This window comes from Procambarus clarkii, chromosome 49 (genome assembly GCF_040958095.1).
Source record: "Procambarus clarkii isolate CNS0578487 chromosome 49, FALCON_Pclarkii_2.0, whole genome shotgun sequence".
NCBI classification, from domain to species: Eukaryota; Metazoa; Arthropoda; class Malacostraca; order Decapoda; family Cambaridae; genus Procambarus; species Procambarus clarkii.
In genome coordinates this window covers 23,268,051-23,289,265 of record NC_091198.1, presented here as the reverse complement: position 1 = coordinate 23,289,265, position 21,215 = coordinate 23,268,051, and the positions used below count along the sequence as shown (strand labels likewise).

General features: G+C 41.3%; 1 protein-coding gene across 1 annotated transcript; it reads right to left on the bottom strand.

Annotated features, from left to right (window-relative positions):
• Positions 1 to 12,905: 12,905 nt before the first annotated feature.
• LOC138351438 (uncharacterized) lies at positions 12,906 to 14,090 on the bottom strand. Its single transcript, XM_069303262.1, has 2 exons — positions 14,070 to 14,090; positions 12,906 to 13,505 (listed from the first exon to the last, which is right to left on the bottom strand). Exons 1-2 carry the CDS (start codon positions 14,088 to 14,090, stop codon positions 12,906 to 12,908), a joined length of 621 nt encoding a protein of 206 aa, XP_069159363.1.
• Positions 14,091 to 21,215: the final 7,125 nt, after the last annotated feature.

Genomic DNA, 21,215 nt, shown 5'->3' with positions numbered 1-21,215 from the left:
ATGTTCATCATGTTTTGGCTTTTGCTCAACTAAAAGTAATCATCGGTCAACTAAAAATAGTTAGTTCATCATGTTTCCTTGTCATTTCTTAACTGAAATATCACTTCTCTCATTTAAATAGTCATGTGTAGCCTCTTTCAACACCGTTCTTAGCTAAAACAACCTTTCGCTTAGCTAAAAATTGTCAAAGGAAACTTCTTTCAGCACTGTTCATAACTAACTTTATCCATCGTCAAGTAAAAAAATATAGTCAAAGATATCTTTCATCACTGTTCTTAACTGACATTATACTTTGGGGAGCACAAAAAATAGTCTCCCTCGTCATGTTTTGTCTTTTTCCTCAACTAAAAGAGTCAAATGTAACTTTTTCAACACTTTCATAACTAAAATTATATGTCGCTAAGTAAGAAAAAATAGTCAAAATGTAACTTTTTCAGCACTTTCGTAAAAATTATATGTCGTTAAGTAAGAAAAATAGTCAAAGGTGCTCTCCGTAACACCAAAGTTACTCTTCGAGATAACAAAAAGACGCGCTCAAACACTCAAAAATTTACTCGCATCCTCAAAGTTATTCTCAGAGTCATCAAAAAGTTAATCTCAGTCATCAAAATGCTATTCTCCAAGTAGCCTTTCATTCATCAGAGAACTTTCTAAGACATCTTCGTTCATTAAAGTTAATCTCAGAGGCATAAAAGTTTTTCTCGGAGCTATCAAAAGTTAATCTCTAAAACAACAAAAGTTAATCTCTGTCATCAAAGTTGATCTGCAAGATATCTTCGAGTCATCAAAGTTACTTTTCATTACATCAAAGACGCATTCAAATACTACCCATGTTCTCAGAAGTCATTCTCAAAGTTATTCAAAGAGCTAACAAAAGTTATTCTCAGAGTCACCTTCGTTCTTCAGAGAAACTTTCCAAAACATCTTTGTTCATCAAAGTTATTCTCAGAGTTAACAAAGGTAATCTCTAACTCACTCTCAGTCATCAAAGTTAATCCAAGAGACGTCAAAGTTAATCCAAGACATCATCTTTCATCAAAGATATTCTCTCTAAGCCATCAATGTTCTTCTCTAAGACATAAAAGTTATTCTCTATGTCAACAAAAGTTATTCTCTGAGCTAACAAATACTACTCATGTTCTCAAAGACATTCTCCAATTCATCAATGTTGTTTCAAAGACATCAAAGTTAATCTCAGAGTTATCCAAAGACATTCTCAAAGTCATCTAAAGTTATTCTCTAAGCCCTCAAAGTTATTCCCAGAGTCATCAAAAAGTTATTCTTCAAAACATAAAATTTGCTCTGTAAGATATCTTCGTTCATCAAACTTATTCTCAGAGATATCTAAAGTTATTCTCAGAACAATCAAAAGTTATTCTAAGACAACAAAGTCTTTCTCAGAGTCATCAAAGTTATTCTCAGAGTCACCTTTGTTATTCAAAGAAGCCTTCTGAGGCATCCTCGTTCAACAAAAACTGTCCTCAGAGCCATCAAAAAGTTAAATACAGTCGTCAAAGTTATTCTCTAAGTATCTTTTCGTTCATCAGAGAAGCTTTCTAAGACATCTTTGTTCATCCAAGTTGTTCTCTAAGACATCAATCTTGTTCTCTAAGACATCAAAGATGTTCTCTAAATCATAAAAGTTAATCTCTAAGTTACCTTCGTTCATCAGAGAAACTTTCCAAAACATCTTCGTTCATCAAACTTGTTTTCAAAGTCATCAAATGTTATTCTCGAAGTCATCAAAGATATTTTCAGAGACATCTAAAGTTAATTTCTATGTTATAAAAGTTATTCTCAGAGACATCTAAAGTTAATCTTGGTCATCAAAGTTGTTCTCTAAACATCAATGTTGTTCTCCAAGACATCAAAGATGTTCTCAAAATCATAAAAGTTATTCCCAGAGCTATCAAAGTTAATCTCAGAGTTATCCAAAGATATTCTCATGTCCACAAAAGTTATTCCAAGAGACGTCAAAGTTGTTTCAAAGACATCAAAGTTAATCTCAGAGTTATCCAAAGACATTCTCAGAGACATCTAAAGTTTTTCTCTAAGACATCAAAGTTGTTCTAAGAGTTATCAAAAGTTATTCTCAGTCATGATATGTTATTCTCTAACTCACTTCCATTCATCAAAGACATTCTCTAAGTCCTGAAAGTTATTCTCTAAGACAACAAAGTCTTTCTCAGAGCTACCAAAGATGTTCTCTAAATCATAAAAAGTTAATCTTAACTCACCTTCGTTCATTAGAGAAACTTTCCAATCCATATTCGTTGACCAGAGTTATTCTCAGAGTCATCAAAGCGATCTCTAATTCATCTTCGTTCTCCAAAGTTGTTCTCTAAGACACCTTCATTCATCAAAGAAACTCTCCTTCTTCCATCATGTTATTCTTTAAGACATCTTCAGTCATACAATTTTCTCTCCAAAATGTAACTAGTTCAGCTTTTCATACCAAACCTGCATTTCTGTTAAAATATATTTTCGCAGACACTTTACCCTAAAACTGTTCTCTGAACTATCCTAACTTAACTTACCTTACCTTACCTATCTTACCTAACTTTACCTATGTTACCTTACCTTACCTACCTTTTCCTAACTTATCCTGCTTAACCTATCTTACCTAACTTTACCTATGTTACCTTACCTTACCTACCTTTCCTAACCTAACTTTACCTATGTTACCTTACCTTACCTACCTTTCCTAACCTAACTTTACCTATGTTACCTTACCTTACCTACCTTTCCTATCTTATCCTGCTTAACCTATCTTACCTAACTTTACCTATGTTACCTTACCTTACCTTACCTTCCCTAACTTTACCTATCCTAACTTAACTTACTTTTCATAACCTAACTTTACCTATCCTAACATAACTTACCTTACCTTCCCTAACTTAACCTAACTTTACCTATCCTAACTTAACTTACCTAACTTATTCTGCTTACCATAACTTACCTTACCTTCCCTATCTTACCTAACTTTACCTATCCTATCCTAACCTAACTTGTCTTACCTAACTTAATCTTACTTTCCCAAACTGATGTATCCTAACTTATCTAGACCAAACCAGACATGCTCTAACTTACATAAGTATTCCTTCTTGTCTTTTGTGTTTCGTCAATCATTGTCTCATATTCATTTACTCATTTCAAGGGATAATTTCTCAAATGGACGTTTTTGCATTTCAAGTGTTATTTGTTTAAGATTGGGTATTTAACCATTTCAAAGGATTTTTGTTATATATGGGAACTTACTCGTTTCAAGGGCTAATTTCTCAAATGATCATTTTTGCAGATCAAGGGTTATTTGTTAAAGTTCATCAAGTTGCCCATAAGTTGTATTTATTATGTTTGTTATCATATGTTCTTATTCCCCAACCCTTTAACCTAACCTCTTGTAATCTTAGTGTATTTAGTAGGTTCTATCTTATGTTCTTATTCCCCAACCCCTTAACCTAACCTCTTGTAATCTTAGTGTATTTAGTAGGTTCTATCTTATGTTCTTATTCCCCAACCCTTTAACCTAACCTTTCAGATGTAGTTTGTTGAATATATTATCCTTTTCCTAACCTTTCAGATGTAGTTTTGTTTCTCCTTTTTGTATATTTTTACCCAAACCCACCATCCCACTTAACCTTCTTTCCTTCTTTACTTTGATTCTCCTACTCCTTCTAACCCTCCTTTCTATCTCTCTCCCTTATTCTCTCTCTTCCTCCCCCTCTCTCTCCCTCATTTGCTCAAATGCTCTCTTGTTTCTCAAATTCAAGTCTTATTGCTCCCATTCTCACACCCTCACTCTCATTCACTTAGTTTTTCTTTTTCTCAATTCAAGTCTTAGTGCTCCCATGCCCGCACTCTCTCTCATTCTCTCTTCTTTGGTCCCATTTTCTTCCTCCCCCTCTCTCTTACTCCTTGCTCTTCTTTCATGCTCTCACTCCCTTGAGCTCTTGTTTCTCAATTTCAAGTCTTAGTAGATCTGATTCTTTACTATTGTAATTTTTATTATTACTATGATAAAGAATGAACTTATATGTGAAAACAAAGTAAAGAAGGAAAGAAGGTTAAGTGGGATGGTGGGTTTGGGTAAAAATATACAAAAAGGAGAAACAAAACTACATCTGAAAGGTTAGGAAAAGGATAATATATTCAACAAACTACATCTGAAAGGTTAGGTTAAAGGGTTGGGGAATAAGAACATAAGATAGAACCTACTAAATACACTAAGATTACAAGAGGTTAGGTTAAGGGGTTGGGGAATAAGAACATAAGATAGAACCTACTAAATACACTAAGATTACAAGAGGTTAGGTTAAAGGGTTGGGGAATAAGAACATATGATAACAAACATAATAAATACAACTTATGGGCAACTTGATGAACTTTAACAAATAACCCTTGATCTGCAAAAATGATCATTTGAGAAATTAGCCCTTGAAACGAGTAAGTTCCCATATATAACAAAAATCCTTTGAAATGGTTAAATACCCAATCTTAAACAAATAACACTTGAAATGCAAAAACGTCCATTTGAGAAATTATCCCTTGAAATGAGTAAATGAATATGAGACAATGATTGACGAAACACAAAAGACAAGAAGGAATACTTATGTAAGTTAGAGCATGTCTGGTTTGGTCTAGATAAGTTAGGATACATCAGTTTGGGAAAGTAAGATTAAGTTAGGTAAGACAAGTTAGGTTAGGATAGGATAGGTAAAGTTAGGTAAGATAGGGAAGGTAAGGTAAGTTATGGTAAGCAGAATAAGTTAGGTAAGTTAAGTTAGGATAGGTAAAGTTAGGTTAAGTTAGGGAAGGTAAGGTAAGTTATGTTAGGATAGGTAAAGTTAGGTTATGAAAAGTAAGTTAAGTTAGGATAGGTAAAGTTAGGGAAGGTAAGGTAAGGTAAGGTAACATAGGTAAAGTTAGGTAAGATAGGTTAAGCAGGATAAGATAGGAAAGGTAGGTAAGGTAAGGTAACATAGGTAAAGTTAGGTTAGGAAAGGTAGGTAAGGTAAGGTAACATAGGTAAAGTTAGGTTAGGAAAGGTAGGTAAGGTAAGGTAACATAGGTAAAGTTAGGTAAGATAGGTTAAGCAGGATAAGTTAGGAAAAGGTAGGTAAGGTAAGGTAACATAGGTAAAGTTAGGTAAGATAGGTAAGGTAAGGTAAGTTAAGTTAGGATAGTTCAGAGAACAGTTTTAGGGTAAAGTGTCTGCGAAAATATATTTTAACAGAAATGCAGGTTTGGTATGAAAAGCTGAACTAGTTACATTTTGGAGAGAAAATTGTATGACTGAAGATGTCTTAAAGAATAACATGATGGAAGAAGGAGAGTTTCTTTGATGAATGAAGGTGTCTTAGAGAACAACTTTGGAGAACGAAGATGAATTAGAGATCGCTTTGATGACTCTGAGAATAACTCTGGTCAACGAATATGGATTGGAAAGTTTCTCTAATGAACGAAGGTGAGTTAAGATTAACTTTTTATGATTTAGAGAACATCTTTGGTAGCTCTGAGAAAGACTTTGTTGTCTTAGAGAATAACTTTCAGGACTTAGAGAATGTCTTTGATGAATGGAAGTGAGTTAGAGAATAACATATCATGACTGAGAATAACTTTTGATAACTCTTAGAACAACTTTGATGTCTTAGAGAAAAACTTTAGATGTCTCTGAGAATGTCTTTGGATAACTCTGAGATTAACTTTGATGTCTTTGAAACAACTTTGACGTCTCTTGGAATAACTTTTGTGGACATGAGAATATCTTTGGATAACTCTGAGATTAACTTTGATAGCTCTGGGAATAACTTTTATGATTTTGAGAACATCTTTGATGTCTTGGAGAACAACATTGATGTTTAGAGAACAACTTTGATGACCAAGATTAACTTTAGATGTCTCTGAGAATAACTTTTATAACATAGAAATTAACTTTAGATGTCTCTGAAAATATCTTTGATGACTTCGAGAATAACATTTGATGACTTTGAAAACAAGTTTGATGAACGAAGATGTTTTGGAAAGTTTCTCTGATGAACGAAGGTAACTTAGAGATTAACTTTTATGATTTAGAGAACATCTTTGATGTCTTAGAGAACAAGATTGATGTCTTAGAGAACAACTTGGATGAACAAAGATGTCTTAGAAAGCTTCTCTGATGAACGAAAAGATACTTAGAGAATAACTTTGACGACTGTATTTAACTTTTTGATGGCTCTGAGGACAGTTTTTGTTGAACGAGGATGCCTCAGAAGGCTTCTTTGAATAACAAAGGTGACTCTGAGAATAACTTTGATGACTCTGAGAAAGACTTTGTTGTCTTAGAATAACTTTTGATTGTTCTGAGAATAACTTTAGATATCTCTGAGAATAAGTTTGATGAACGAAGATATCTTACAGAGCAAATTTTATGTTTTGAAGAATAACTTTTTGATGACTCTGGGAATAACTTTGAGGGCTTAGAGAATAACTTTAGATGACTTTCAGAATGTCTTTGGATAACTCTGAGATTAACTTTGATGTCTTTGAAACAACATTGATGAATTGGAGAATGTCTTTGAGAACATGAGTAGTATTTGTTAGCTCAGAGAATAACTTTTGTTGACATAGAGAATAACTTTTATGTCTTAGAGAAGAACATTGATGGCTTAGAGAGAATATCTTTGATGAAAGATGATGTCTTGGATTAACTTTGACGTCTCTTGGATTAACTTTGATGACTGAGAGTGAGTTAGAGATTACCTTTGTTAACTCTGAGAATAACTTTGATGAACAAAGATGTTTTGGAAAGTTTCTCTGAAGAACGAAGGTGACTCTGAGAATAACTTTTGTTAGCTCTTTGAATAACTTTGAGAATGACTTCTGAGAACATGGGTAGTATTTGAATGCGTCTTTGATGTAATGAAAAGTAACTTTGATGACTCGAAGATATCTTGCAGATCAACTTTGATGACAGAGATTAACTTTTGTTGTTTTAGAGATTAACTTTTGATAGCTCCGAGAAAAACTTTTATGCCTCTGAGATTAACTTTAATGAACGAAGATGTCTTAGAAAGTTCTCTGATGAATGAAAGGCTACTTGGAGAATAGCATTTTGATGACTGAGATTAACTTTTTGATGACTCTGAGAATAACTTTGAGGATGCGAGTAAATTTTTGAGTGTTTGAGCGCGTCTTTTTGTTATCTCGAAGAGTAACTTTGGTGTTACGGAGAGCACCTTTGACTATTTTTCTTACTTAACGACATATAATTTTTACGAAAGTGCTGAAAAAGTTACATTTTGACTATTTTTTCTTACTTAGCGACATATAATTTTAGTTATGAAAGTGTTGAAAAAGTTACATTTGACTCTTTTAGTTGAGGAAAAAGACAAAACATGACGAGGGAGACTATTTTTTGTGCTCCCCAAAGTATAATGTCAGTTAAGAACAGTGATGAAAGATATCTTTGACTATATTTTTTTACTTGACGATGGATAAAGTTAGTTATGAACAGTGCTGAAAGAAGTTTCCTTTGACAATTTTTAGCTAAGCGAAAGGTTGTTTTAGCTAAGAACGGTGTTGAAAGAGGCTACACATGACTATTTAAATGAGAGAAGTGATATTTCAGTTAAGAAATGACAAGGAAACATGATGAACTAACTATTTTTAGTTGACCGATGATTACTTTTAGTTGAGCAAAAGCCAAAACATGATGAACATGACTTTTTCTGATGATTGGCCGATAATTTTAGTTATGAAATGACAATGAAACATGAAGAACACGGTTATTTTCTGATGACTGGGGAATAAGTTTAGTTAAGAACAGTGCTGGAAAGATTCCTTTGACAATTTTTCTTACTTAGCGACATATAATTTTAGTTACGAAAGTGTTGAAAAAGTTACATTTGACTATTTTTTAGTGCTCCAAAAGTATAAATGTCAGTTAAGAACGACGATGATAGATATGTTTGACTATATTTTCTTTCTTGACGAAAACATAATGGCTGTTACGAAATGATGAATATGACTTTTTCTGTTGATTGATGGATAATTTTAGTTATGAAATGACAATGAAACATGAAGAACACGGTTATTTTCTGATGACTAGGGAATAAGTTTAGTTATGAACAGTGTTGGAAAGATTCCTTTGACAATTTTTAGTTGACTGGATAATAAGTTTAGTTGAGAAATGACGAAAGTGACTATGTTTTAGTTGATTGGCGAAAGATTTTTTTTAGTTAAGGAACGTTAAATAACATGTAAGGGGGAAACCTAGAGAACATATGGGGAACATGGTAAAGAACACATGTAAGAAAAGTTGATGAATACAGTGAACATGCTGGGAATATGAACTTACAGAGAACATGAAAACATGATAAGGAGAATAGGGAATACAAAGAATGAACAATGGACTTGTGAAGAACATGGAGAATATGACAAAGAATGTAGAAAACATGTAAGTGAAGGTGAAAAAACGAAGTGATCTTGTGAGGAACATGAACTTGTAGAGGAACATGAATATTGCAAAGAACACAAAATATGGAAGTTAGCATGAATATTGAGTATAAAAGTTGTAAAGAGAACATGTGATGAACATGAAAACATAGAAAATATGACTAGAATTTGTAGAGAAAGTAATGAGACTAAGAGAAAGATTACAGAAAAAATGGAGATACTTGTGAAAATATGAACTGAATGGGACTGTGAACATTTGAAGAACATGGAGTGAACACGGATGAGAATACGAAGAACACAGTGAATATAGAGAAAATATGCAAATACAGGGGGACAAGAGCTGGAGCTCTGTAACTGACTTGATCTTATTTACTACGTCTGAAATATAACTGTTTAAAATTTCAGGGGGATTGGACTGCTAGTAGCGAAATGTGGTCTCTGCCAAATTTGGGTCTTTAATTGGACTCTGATTAATTTCGATCATGAACTGGACTCTGAATATTTGGCACAAAGTAGACTCTGGCGAATTTTGCTAGAAAACTGGACTCTGATGAATTTCGATCATGAACTGGACTCTGAATATTTTGGCACAAAGTAGACTCTGGCGAATTTTGCTAGAAAACTGGACTCTGATTAATTTCGATCATGAACTGGACTCTGAATATTTTGGCACAAAGTAGACTCTGGCGAATTTTGCTAGAAAACTGGACTCTGATTAATTTCGATCATGAACTGGACTCTGAATATTTTGGCACAAAGTAGACTCTGGCGAATTTTGCTAGAAAACTGGACTCTGATGAAATATGAGCTAAGTACTGTCTCTGACTAATTTTGCTGACAAAGTGGACTCTGTTCATTTTTAGGTATAAAATGGTCTCTGATGAAATATGAGCTAAAACTGCCTCTGACGAATATTGCTCTCAAAGTAGACTCTGGCGAATTTTCGGTATAAACTGGGCTCTGATCAATTTGGTCTTTACAGATGAAATAGCCGTAAATGGATATAAAACTAAATGTTATGGATAAGTTGCCTGTTTTCCTTAACAAAACATCTAAGACAATATTCTCTGAAAATGGTCCTTTTACAAATTCGGTCATAAACATATAAATAAACTTCTATGATTATTTGAAACTCTGAAAATAGTTGTAAGGAAATAGGAAGAGGAGAGAGAGAGAGAGAGAGGAGGGACGGTAGAGATATTATGGAGATAAGATATGATAAGAGTCGTCTGGCTGTCCGGGCGTAAAGTAAATAAAGGTGACGCGAGAGATTGCGAGGTAAGGGGGGAGGGAGGGGGTGTGATGTACGAAACCCTGAAAACCATGACTTACACATGTGATTTTCAAAATTTACATGAAAACTATGGCTTACACAGACGGATTTTCTAAGTTGAAAACATGTAAAACATGTCCGTAGAGTTCTCCTGGAAACCCTAAAGTGCTACACACGATATTTGAATTTCTCCCATAAGGCCTTAACAAACTTCTATGTCTCGGAAATTATTTTTCTCATAAGAATTCCATACTTCTAAAATCTCGGAAATTACTCACTCATAAGAAATCCTTAATCCCAAGTCTGTGACTCCCCAAATTCACCTGAAAACCCTGACATGCTACACACGATATTTCTAAATTCGCCTGAAAACCCTGACATGCTACAGACGATATTTCCCAGAAACAAAATATCGTCTGTGGCATGTCATCCCTACTACTGACCCTTGACCTCTGTGGTGCACGTCTGACCAAACAGTTGCCTTGATCACTGACCTTTCTAATGACCTTTCAGTGATAATATGAACGTAACTGTCTACCCATAAATGCCCAGGCAAAATAAACTTTTACTTAAGTTGTGTGAAATAAGAGTTGTCTGTGAATCCGGCTAATCGCCTCTCACTCTCACTTTCACTCATCTTCACGAGCTCTTTATCATCCATTATGTCTCTTACTTTCACTACCATTAGTGCTTTCTTTCCATCGTTATTCTCCTTTCGTCCGCTGCTCCCCCCATCTCCTTCTTCTTAGCTCTCTCTTCGCTCTTCATTCTCTGGTGTCAACAAGACGAACGACTGAGCTTGTAGCTCCCTCTCTCCCCTCTTCCTCCCTCTACCTGCCTCCCTCTCCCTGCCTCCCTCTACCTGCCTCCCTCCCTCTCCCTGCCTCCCTCTACCTGCCTCCCTCCCTCTCCCTGCCTCCCTCCCTCTCCCTGCCTCGCTCACCCTCCCTCTCCCTGCCTCGCTCACCCTCCCTCTCTTTTCCACTGCCTCCTACTTCCCTGCTTCCTACTTCCCTGCTTCCTCACTCCCTGACTCATCTCCCTACCCCCCCCCTGCCAGCCTCTCTTTCCCCCTGCCTTCCTCCTCCCTGCTCCCTGCCCTCCACCAGCTGAGGTCAACACCAGCTGAGGTCAACACCAGCTGAGGTCAACACCAGCTGAGGTCAACACCAGCTAAGGTCAACACCAGCTGAGGTCAACACCAGCTGAGGTCAACACCAGCTGAGGTCAACACCAGCTGAGGTCAACACCAGCTAAGGTCAACACCAGCTGAGGTCAACACCAGCTGAGGTCAACACCAGCTGAGGTCAACGCCAGCTTAGGTCAACACCAGCTGAGGTCAACAACAGCTGAGGTCAACACCAGCTGAGGTCAACACCAGCTGAGGTCAACACCAGCTGAGGTCAACACCAGCTGAGGTCACTAACTCAGGATTATCCACCTGAGCGTCAAGGTTGCCAGATCTGTAACTGGTGACACTGCAAGAGCTACAGCTGACAACACTGTAATATCTGTGCAACTGGAAATATTGCAAATGTCTTTAAGAGAACGTTGCAAGGGGGGGGGGGGGGTGAGGGGGGGAGGGGGGGAAGGGGAGAGGGGGGGAAGGGGGGGGGGTCTTCCAGCCCACCAGTCAGTGGTGCTAGGGAAGAATGGCCCAGTTTTTCAACATTCTTACCTCCAGCCTCCTCCCCCCGCCCCCCCTGTTCTTCAGGTTCTTAGAGCCGGTTGAGACATGAATCCAGGAGGAAGATGCCGAAAAATCAATGCTATCACCAGCCAACTTTATGCGTTGCAATGTTTGTGCTGCAATATTTCACCGGAAGAAACGCTGGAAGCTGTGGATGGGATGCGAACGTGAGAGAGATGTGAACTAATGCCGCAAGTCAGAAAGCTGAAGGCACAAGGAGATGAAAGAAATGGTGAATGAACTAAAGTCATGAATGGATTGAAGTTATATACGTGGATTTAATGTGTATGGGTGAATTGAAGGCATTTGAGTCGATTTGAGTTCATAAAGTATTGATCTCAGCTATCATGGCTGTGCTAAAATGGTCCACTGATATATTTTCTTTTGTTTTTCAAATGAAATACCTTAATAAAATAAATAAACTATGAATATTTGCCAGATTGCGAAGAGATATTGAAAGTGATCAGAGAACAAGTAATGAAGATGATAATGAGACAAACGTAGCAGACAGAGAGTAACGAATAAAATAATGTAACAACAAGAATGGAGTAGAAACAGAAATAGCATCAGGCGAAATGTTAAATAAAAGAAACCCCCCTCCCCCCCAAAAAAAAAACACTACGTACTTAATATAGACGCAACTCCATTTAAAACATCAAATTCCTTCTCCTTCGCCGATATGGAGTCTTCACGACGCCTTTATCGAAGATGCTATCTGGAACGAGGGATCTGAACCCTTAAGAAATGGTCCAATTTGTGAGCATGACTTTATTTGGACCTAAAATACAGCCATAAAAGAAAATTGTCATTTTTAACCCTTTTCAGAAGGTTGCTCGTCCAGAGACGCCACGCGACAGGCTGAAAATGAAAGTTCACTAACTCGTAAGCGTTTCTTTTTAATACAAAAGTGACGGATGTCGCTGTTATTATTCCTGCTGCAAAAATTCACCAACCAGATCTTAGTTTTGGGCAAGTAAAATCCCATCTTATTCTGTCTAAACCCAATAAAACCACATTTTCTTCTGTCTAAACCTAATAAAACCACATTTTATTCTGTCTAAACCCAATAAAACCGCATTTTATTCTGTCTAAACCTAATAAAACCATATCTTATTCTGTCTAAACCCAATGCAACCATAATTTATTCTGTCTAAACCCAATAAAACCACATCATATTCTGTTTAAACCCAATAAAACCACATCTTACTCTGTCTAAACCCAATAAAACCATATCATACTCTGTCTAAACCCAATACAACCACATCATACTCTGCCTAATCCCCTTAAAACATCTTCTGCACCACAAACCCACAAAAACTACAACTTAAACTAACGACACCCAACCCACACGTTACCCTAAACCCAGAAGCCCCCATCAATTCCAGTGATCATTCCTGTTGATTCACACGTCACATCCTGTTGCATGGCAACGGTTCCTTGCGCCTAATAACGAGATATTGCAGCGGCAGGCGCCAAATCTTCTCTCTTGTTGAAGACATCTCCACTTCATTTCAATTGGAAACCTGAGTCGGCCGGATGGGGCAGGTCGGGAGGATGGGGTAGGTCGGGAGGATGGGGCAGGTCGGGAGGATGGGGCAGGTCGGGAGGATGGGGCAGGTCGGGAGCATGGGGCAGGTCGGGAGGATGGGGCAGGTCGGGAGGATGGGGTAGGTCGGGAGGATTGGGCAGGTCGGGAGGATGGGCCAGGTCGGGAGGATGGGGCAGGTCGGGAGGATGGGGCAGGTCGGGAGGATGGGGCAGGTCGGGAGGATGGGCCAGGTCGGGAGGATGGGGCAGGTCGGCAGGGTGGGGCAGGTCGGGAGGATGGGCCAGGTCGGGAGGATGGGGCAGGTCGGCAGGATGGGGCAGGTCGGGAGGATGGGGCAGGTCGGGAGGATGGGCCAGGTCGGGAGGATGGGCCAGGTCGGGAGGATGGGGAAGGTCGGGAGGATGGGGCAGGTCGGGAGGATGGGCCAGGTCGGGAGGATGGGGCAGGTCTGGAGGATGGGGCAGGTCGGGAGGATGGGGCAGGTCGGGAGGATGTGGCAGGTAGGATGGTAGAAGGTAGGTAGGTCTGGCCTCAACTTTAAAGTACTTCCCCCATCTCTAAAGTACGGCCGCAGCTTCAAAGTACTTTTTCATCTCCAAAATACTTCCCCGTCTCCAAAGGTACGGCCTCCGGCTTCATACATTGTCCCTTGAGGTATATAAGGTCTCTTCTCATCTATTTCCTTCCTCAAATTCTCCTCAACTTTTCTTAATTTTTTCTTGACTGTCTCTGCCCTTCTTCACATTTTCTTTATCACAGCCTTGCGTGTCTTGGCTTACGGTCATAAATATGCGACGTCCTCTGTTCCTTGCCCCGTGACAATTATTCTATATCTCTTCTCCTCCTTTCTCTGGCTTTCCTGTTTATAGTTTCATCTTTCTACCTTCCCACACGTATTCTTTTCCCTGATTCCTACCCTTCGTCCTGGTCATAGGTAAGGTTAGGTAAGCGTAGGTAAGGTAATAAATAACTTTTACCTCTGTAACTTAGCTAAAGTTACTGTTAGCTAAGTAACGGAGACTGTTTGTGCGTGGTTGGCCACACTCAAATATTTCAAGAAAACAAAAACAGTACACTGTATCAGTGTGTTTTTGTGACGTGAACAAAGACAGGATGGTAACCTTCCTCGCCAGTGCTGCCATCGTCCTGGTGCTTGTGGTTCGTGGTACAAGTCTTTATTAACCTACTGTTTGGACTGCTTGATCTGTTTCAGCCACTCAGGGGCTCGAGCACCCTCAAGCTCTCAAGCTGAGAGCTGTGCTGAGGGCGGTGCTGAGGGCGGCGCTGAGGGCTGTGCTGAGAGCTGTGCTGAGAGCTGTGCTGAGGGCGGTGCTGAGGGCGGTGCTGAGGGCTGTGCTGAGGGCTGTGCTGAGAGCTGTGCTGAGGGCTGTGCTGAGGGCGGCGCTGAGGGCTGTGCTGAGAGCTGTGCTGAGGGCGGTGCTGAGGGCGGCGCTGAGGACTGTGCTGAGAGCTGTGCTGAGGGCGGTGCTGAGGGCGGTGCTGAGGGCGGTGCTGAGGGCGGCGCTGAGAGCTGTGCTGAGGGCGGTGCTGAGGGCGGTGCTGAGGGCGGTGCTGAGGGCGGCGCTGAGGGCTGTGCTGAGAGCTGTGCTGAGGGCGGTGCTGAGGGCTGTGCTGAGGGCTGTGCTGAGGGCTGTGCTGAGAGCTGTGCTGAGGGCTGTGCTGAGGGCGGCGCTGAGGGCTGTGCTGAGAGCTGTGCTGAGGGCTGTGCTGAGAGCTGTGCTGAGGGCTGTGCTGAGGGCTGTGCTGAGAGCTGTGCTGAGGGCTGTGCTGAGAGCTGTGCTGAGAGCTGTGCTGAGAGCTGTGCTGAGAGCTGTGCTGAGAGCTGTGCTGAGGGCTGTGCTGAGGGCTGTGCTGAGGGCTGTGCTGAGGGCTGTGCTGAGGGCTGTGCTGAGCGCTGTGCTGAGAGCTGTGCTGAGGGCTGTGCTGAGGGCTGTGCTGAGAGCTGTGCTGAGGGCTGTGCTGAGGGCTGTGCTGAGAGCTGTGCTGAGGGCGGTGCTGAGGGCGGTGCTGAGGGCGGTGCTGAGGGCGGTGCTGAGGGCGGCGCTGAGGGCTGTGCTGAGGGCTGTGCTGAGGGCTGTGCTGAGGGCTGTGCTGAGGGCGGCGCTGAGGGCTGTGCTGAGAGCTGTGCTGAGGGCGGTGCTGAGAGCTGTGCTGAGAGCTGTGCTGAGAGCTGTGCTGAGGGCTGTGCTGAGGGCGGCGCTGAGGGCTGTGCTGAGGGCTGTGCTGAGAGCTGTGCTGAGGGCTGTGCTGAGAACTGTGCTGAGGGCTGTGCTGAGGGCTGTGCTGAGGGCTGTGCTGAGGGCTGTGCTGAGGGCTGTGCTGAGAGCTGTGCTGAGGGCTGTGCTGAGAGCTGTGCTGAGGGCTGTGCTGAGAACTGTGCTGAGGGCTGTGCTGAGGGCTGTGCTGAGGGCTGTGCTGAGGGCGGCGCTGAGGGCGGCGCTGAGAGCTGTGCTGAGAGCTGTGCTGAGAGCTGTGCTGAGGGCGGCGCTGAGGGCTAGAGGTCTGGCCGTTTCTCTCTTCCTTGTTTACCTCCGTCACTGGCTAAAGTGGGGAGGACTAGGAGGCCCAGATGGTAAGGGGTGATGGTAAGGGGTGATGGTAAGGGGTGATGGTAAGGGGTGATGGTAAGGGGTGATGGTAAGGGGTGATGGTAAGGGGTGATGGTAAGGGGTGATGGTAAGGGGGTGATGGTAAGGGGTGATGGTAGGGAGTGATGGTAAGGGGTGATGGTAGAGGGGGAAGGGATGTGTGGGGAGTATGGTCAGAAGAAAGATAACGTGGAGAGAGAGAATGAGATCAAGGAGGAGAGTAGAAGGGTAGACAGTAAGAGAAGAAGTGTTTTAGAGTTGAAAGATAGATGGTAAGGTTTAGAAAGTAGGAGGTTGCTCCCACCATCTATTCTCGTTAAAAATATTATCAGACAAGGAATGGAACTTGTCTGCACAACAGTATTATCTGGTGTTATATGGTGCCACCTGTAAGCGTGTACTCGTGTAACCAAGACCCTTTAAGTCAACGTCTTAAGCCAGTAAACTTCAGAGTGCTCTCCACACTAGCCTGCAAAATCCTAGATCTAGGGATCACAATTAAAGACAATTTACAAAAATAAGTTAATCAATTATCTGTTTACTATTATGAGCATCATAATTCTACCATTTAACTAGATGTTCAATATGTCAACATTAATACACAATTTGAGTTATCGCACAAGAAATTGAGAGCACTACGGCGGACTCCCTGGACGACACTCAACACCTAAGTTTGTTATGGGCTCACCATAGCCCGTGCTACATGGACACTTCCTTCTGCGTAGCTAACTCTAAAACAACAACAACAAACCTAAGTTGGGAAACACAGTATACATCACCTTACAAGTTCACTCACTAAAGTCTCTGAGACTTAGTTTGATAGAGAGGGGTTGGGGAGAGGTGTTGGGTTAGTCCGCCTACCAAGTAGATAAACTCTGGCTATCTATCTGTTACTCAGACAGCGGCTTGTTTGAACAAATCCACAAGGGCCGTGACGAGGATTCGAACCTGCGTCCGGGAGCATCCTAGACACTGCCTTAATCATTTGATGCATCACGTTAGTGGGATTTCTGTGTGTAGCGGCTTGTTTGATGGACAGACACAGTCATTAGTTGCAATTATCACCTTAGCAGAAACAAGGTCACTTCACACGACTGGACTGATACTCACCTTATATCCATTAATCTCTAAAGGTGTTACTTCTTAATTGCTAAGGGCCGAGTGTCTGGCGACACCTTTATCCTGTGTGACTGAACTCTTGCTGTATGTGAAGGATTAAATAAAACATATTTATGGTGTTACAAGAACATGGGCTGGGGTACTAGGTAAGAACAAGGGCTGGGTGCTAGGTAAGAACAAGGGGTGGGTACTGGGTAGGAACAAGGGCTGGGTACTAGGTAAGAACAAGGGCTGGGTACTAGGTAAGAACAAGGGGTGGGTGCTAGGAAAGAACAAGGGGCTGGGGTACTAGGTAAGAACAAGGGCTGGGTACTAGGTAAGAACAAGCGCTGGGTACTAGGTAAGAACAAGGGCTGGGGTACTAGGTAAGAACAAGGTCTGGGTACTAGGTAAGAACAAGGGCTGGGTACTAGGTAAGAACAAGCGCTGGATACTAGGTAAGAACAAGGGCTGGGTGCTAGGTAAGAACAAGGGCTGGGGTACTAGGTAAGAACAAGGGCTGGGGTACTAGGTAAGAACAAGGGCTGGGTACTAGGTAAGAACAAGGGCTGGGGTACTAGGTAAGAACAAGGGCTGGGGTACTAGGTAAGAACAAGGGCTGGGGTACTATGTAAGAACAAGGGCTGGGTACTGGGTAAGAACAAGGGCTGGGGTACTAGGTAAAAACAAGAGCTGGGTACTAGGTACGAACAAGGGCTGGGTACTAGGTGAGAACAAGGGCTGGGTACTAGGTAAGAACAAGGGCTGGGTACTAGGTAAGAACAAGGGCTGGGTACTAGGTAAGAACAAGGGCTGGGTACTAGGCAAGAACAAGGGCTGGGTACTAGGTAAGAACAAGGGCTGGGTACTAGGTAAGAACAAGGGCTGGGTACTAGGTGAGAACAAGGGCTGGGTACTAGGTAAGAACAAGGGCTGGGTACTAGGCAAGAACAAGGGCTGGGTACTAGGTAAGAACAAGGGCTGGGTACTAGGTAAGAACAAGGGCTGGGTACTAGGTGAGAACAAGGGCTGGGTACTAGGTAAGAACAAGGGCTGGGTACTAGGAAGGAACAAGGACTGGGTACTAGGTAAGAACAAGGGCTGGGTACTGGGTAAGAACAAGGGCTGGGTACTAGGAAGGAACAAGGACTGGGTACTAGGTAAGAACAAGGGCTGGGTACTAGGTAAGAACAAGGGCTGGGTACTAGGTAGGAACAAGGGCTGGGTACTAGGTAAGAACAAGGGCTGGGTACTAGGGAAGAACAAGGGCTGGGTACTAGGTAAGAACAAGGGCTGGGAACTGGGTAAGAACAAGGGCTGGGTACTAGGGAAGAACAAGGGCTGGGTACTAGGTAAGAACAAGGGGTGGGTACTAGGGAAGAACAAGGGGTGGGTACTAGGTAGGAACAAGGGCTGGGTACTAGGTAAGAACAAGAGCTGGGTACTAGGGAAGAACAAGGGCTGGGTACTAGGTAAGAACAAGGGCTGGGAACTGGGTAAGAACAAGGGCTGGGTACTAGGGAAGAACAAGGGCTGGGTACTAGGTAAGAACAAGGGGTGGGTACTAGGGAAGAACAAGGGGTGGGTACTAGGTAGGAACAAGGGATGGGTACTACTTAAGAACAAAGGATGGACTACTAGGTAAGAACAAGAGCCGGGGGGTAATAGGTAAGAACAGGGGTTTTTATACAGGTAAGAACAGGGGATTTTGTACTAGGTAAGAACAAGGGTTTTTGCATTAGGTAAGAACAAGGGATTTTGTACTTGGTAAGAACAGGGGATTTTGTACTTGGTAAGAACAGGGGGCGTAACTAGAACTAGGCTCGGGAGGTGCCCAAAATATCCTTAACATTCCGCTCTTGAAAACATTCTTTTGACACTAGGATGGAAGACAATGACATTGAGTAGTAACTTACAATGTAGACATTATCACGGTAAAAGTAACTTACAATGTAGACATTATCACGGTAAAAGTAACTTACAATGTTGACATTATCACGGTCAAAATAACTTACAATGTTGACATTATCACGGTAAAAGTAACTTACAATGTTGACATTATCACGGTCAAAATAACTTACAATGTTGACATTATCACGGTCAAAATAACTTACAATGTTGACATTATCACGGTCAAAATAACTTACAATGTTGACATTATCACGGTAAAAGTAACTTACAATGTTGACATTATCACGGTCAAAATAACTTACAATGTTGACATTATCACGGTCAAAATAACTTACAATGTTGACATTATCACGGTAAAAGTAACTTACAATGTTGACATTATCACGGTCAAAATAACTTACAATGTTGACATTATCACGGTAAAAATAACTTACAATGTTGACATTATCACGGTCAAAATAACTTACAATGTTGACATTATCACGGTAAAAATAACTTACAATGTTGACATTATCACGGTAAAAATAACTTACAATGTTGACATTATCACGGTAAAAATAACTTACAATGTTGACATTATCACTGTAAAAATAACTTGTACTTTTGTCAGGACAAAATGTAATTTTTCTCCCAGGATCTCCCAGTGGCCTCTGCACGATCTCTATCTTGTTGCAACGATAATGATACTGCAAATTTCAGTTTATTTATGCAACGTCGCATGCAAATTCCTGCTCGTAATTTTATTTATATACAAATTCGTGTTTCTTGACCTAAATTGAGAATCGATTTACTACAAAATTTTCAAAGCTAAGAGTTATTTTTTTAATGTATTTAGGAGTAGATGCGTATTGATTCTTGATACAGCTCTCTTTTCGTAAAGATTTTCTTAAGCTTTACTTCTACTAGTCACCCTAGAACACAGCCTTTCACATGATTAACACTCATTCCTCAATTACTGCTGGGTGAAATGTTCGAACCTGTACCAATATCGCAAGATAAGCGTTGAATCAGCATAAGCTTACGTCGCTTGTGATGTACGAGCGATGTAAGCGCTGAATCAGCATCAGCTTACGTCGCTTGTACTGATACAAAATGCTGAATTGATCTGCTGTACCACAGAGCCCTTCTCTCTGCTGTTACTGTGGCAGGGTGTCTGTTGTCCTCCTCTACCACAGCTCTTCTGTGGCTCTACATACATGTGTCTTCTACTGGTATTCATTCCTCTGTAATATGTATTTTCCATCACAACACATTATATTATTCATGTATCCTCCCATGTTATGTATCCTGCTGCCCTTGCTAAACACCTCACGTGATATTACGCAAATTGACTCTGGAATACCATTGATAAATTGTTCAGAATAGGTTAAAAAAATATAAGAGGAAAATCCCCCAAGACCCATAAATCAAATGGTAATCCATTTGCTTCCTCCCAGGTGGTGGTATATGTGGAGTGGGAAGGGATTTTGTGGGGATTTTTAGTGTGGTATGAATGTCTATTTTTCCACACAAATATTTTCGCCGCAATGGGCTTGTAGCGTCAAGCTTTTGTTTCGTGAGCTGGTTTTCAAGCTGACGGAGGTTTCGTGCATTGAATCCTAATTAATTTTTTTGGCATTATTTATTTTAAAAAGTGTCTCTGGGATGCTGTTATGTTTATTCGTAATCTGTGAGGCTGATATATACTTTTTTTTGGGGTGAGATATGCCTGTTCTCCTAACGTTCCCCAACGTCAAGAAATTGTCGTACTAAAGTGCCTTTATCCTAACCTGCCAGAGGACCCAAAACAGAAAACGGGACAGTACGTCACTTTCGCAAGCCGCTTCCATTTTCTAGTATGACAATTTTTGGTCTGATGTAAACCATACGGTCGAAATGCGACGTTCTTAGTAAGAGGACAAGTTAATGTGTTATTGATGTGAGGGCTGGTTCCCTTCTCAACCAGTAATTGTTCATCACCCCCCCCCCCTCTCCTCCCCCCCCACAACCAGTAATTGTTCATCACACCCCCCCCTCTCCTTCCCCCCCCACAACCAGGAATTGTTCACCACCCCTCCCCCTCCCCCCATGACCAGGACGTGTTCACCACACACACACGGTTCAGTGGGCGGGACCAAAGAGCCAAAGCTCACCCTCGCAAGCACAATTAGGTGAGTACAATTAGGTGAGTACACACACACACACACACACTCACACACACACACACACACACACACACACACACACACACACACACACACACACACACACACACACACACACACACACACACACACACACACACACACACACACACACACACACACACACACACACACACACACACACACACACACACACACACACACACACACACACACACACACACACACACACACACACACACACACACACACACACACACACACAGATACTTAAGCCGCTAAGTTCAACTAAGATCCTCAGGCTGCTGACTTAACTTTTCCTGATAACTTGAGTAAGTGCGAGACACTTGATAACTAATGATAAGAGAGATGATGATAACTTTAATTACTAATTTCCAAAGTTTTAACGGTCCCACAAAACTCCTTGATGGGAAAGTTTTTCTCCTTTCCTTCAAAGTTAAGTTGAAATTATAGCGATTAATGCCCTGTAGGGTTGACGTTAAAG

What these genes read in the sequence shown, in the direction of transcription:
- LOC138351438 (XM_069303262.1), bottom strand. Translation starts at nt 14,090, where the DNA reads ATGGCAGCACTGGCGAGGAAG. An exon ending in TGGCAGCACTGGCGAGGAAG is followed by an intron (nt 13,506 to 14,069) that starts GTTACCATCCTG and finishes GCCGTACTTTAG; the next exon opens with AGATGGGGGAAGTACTTTAA.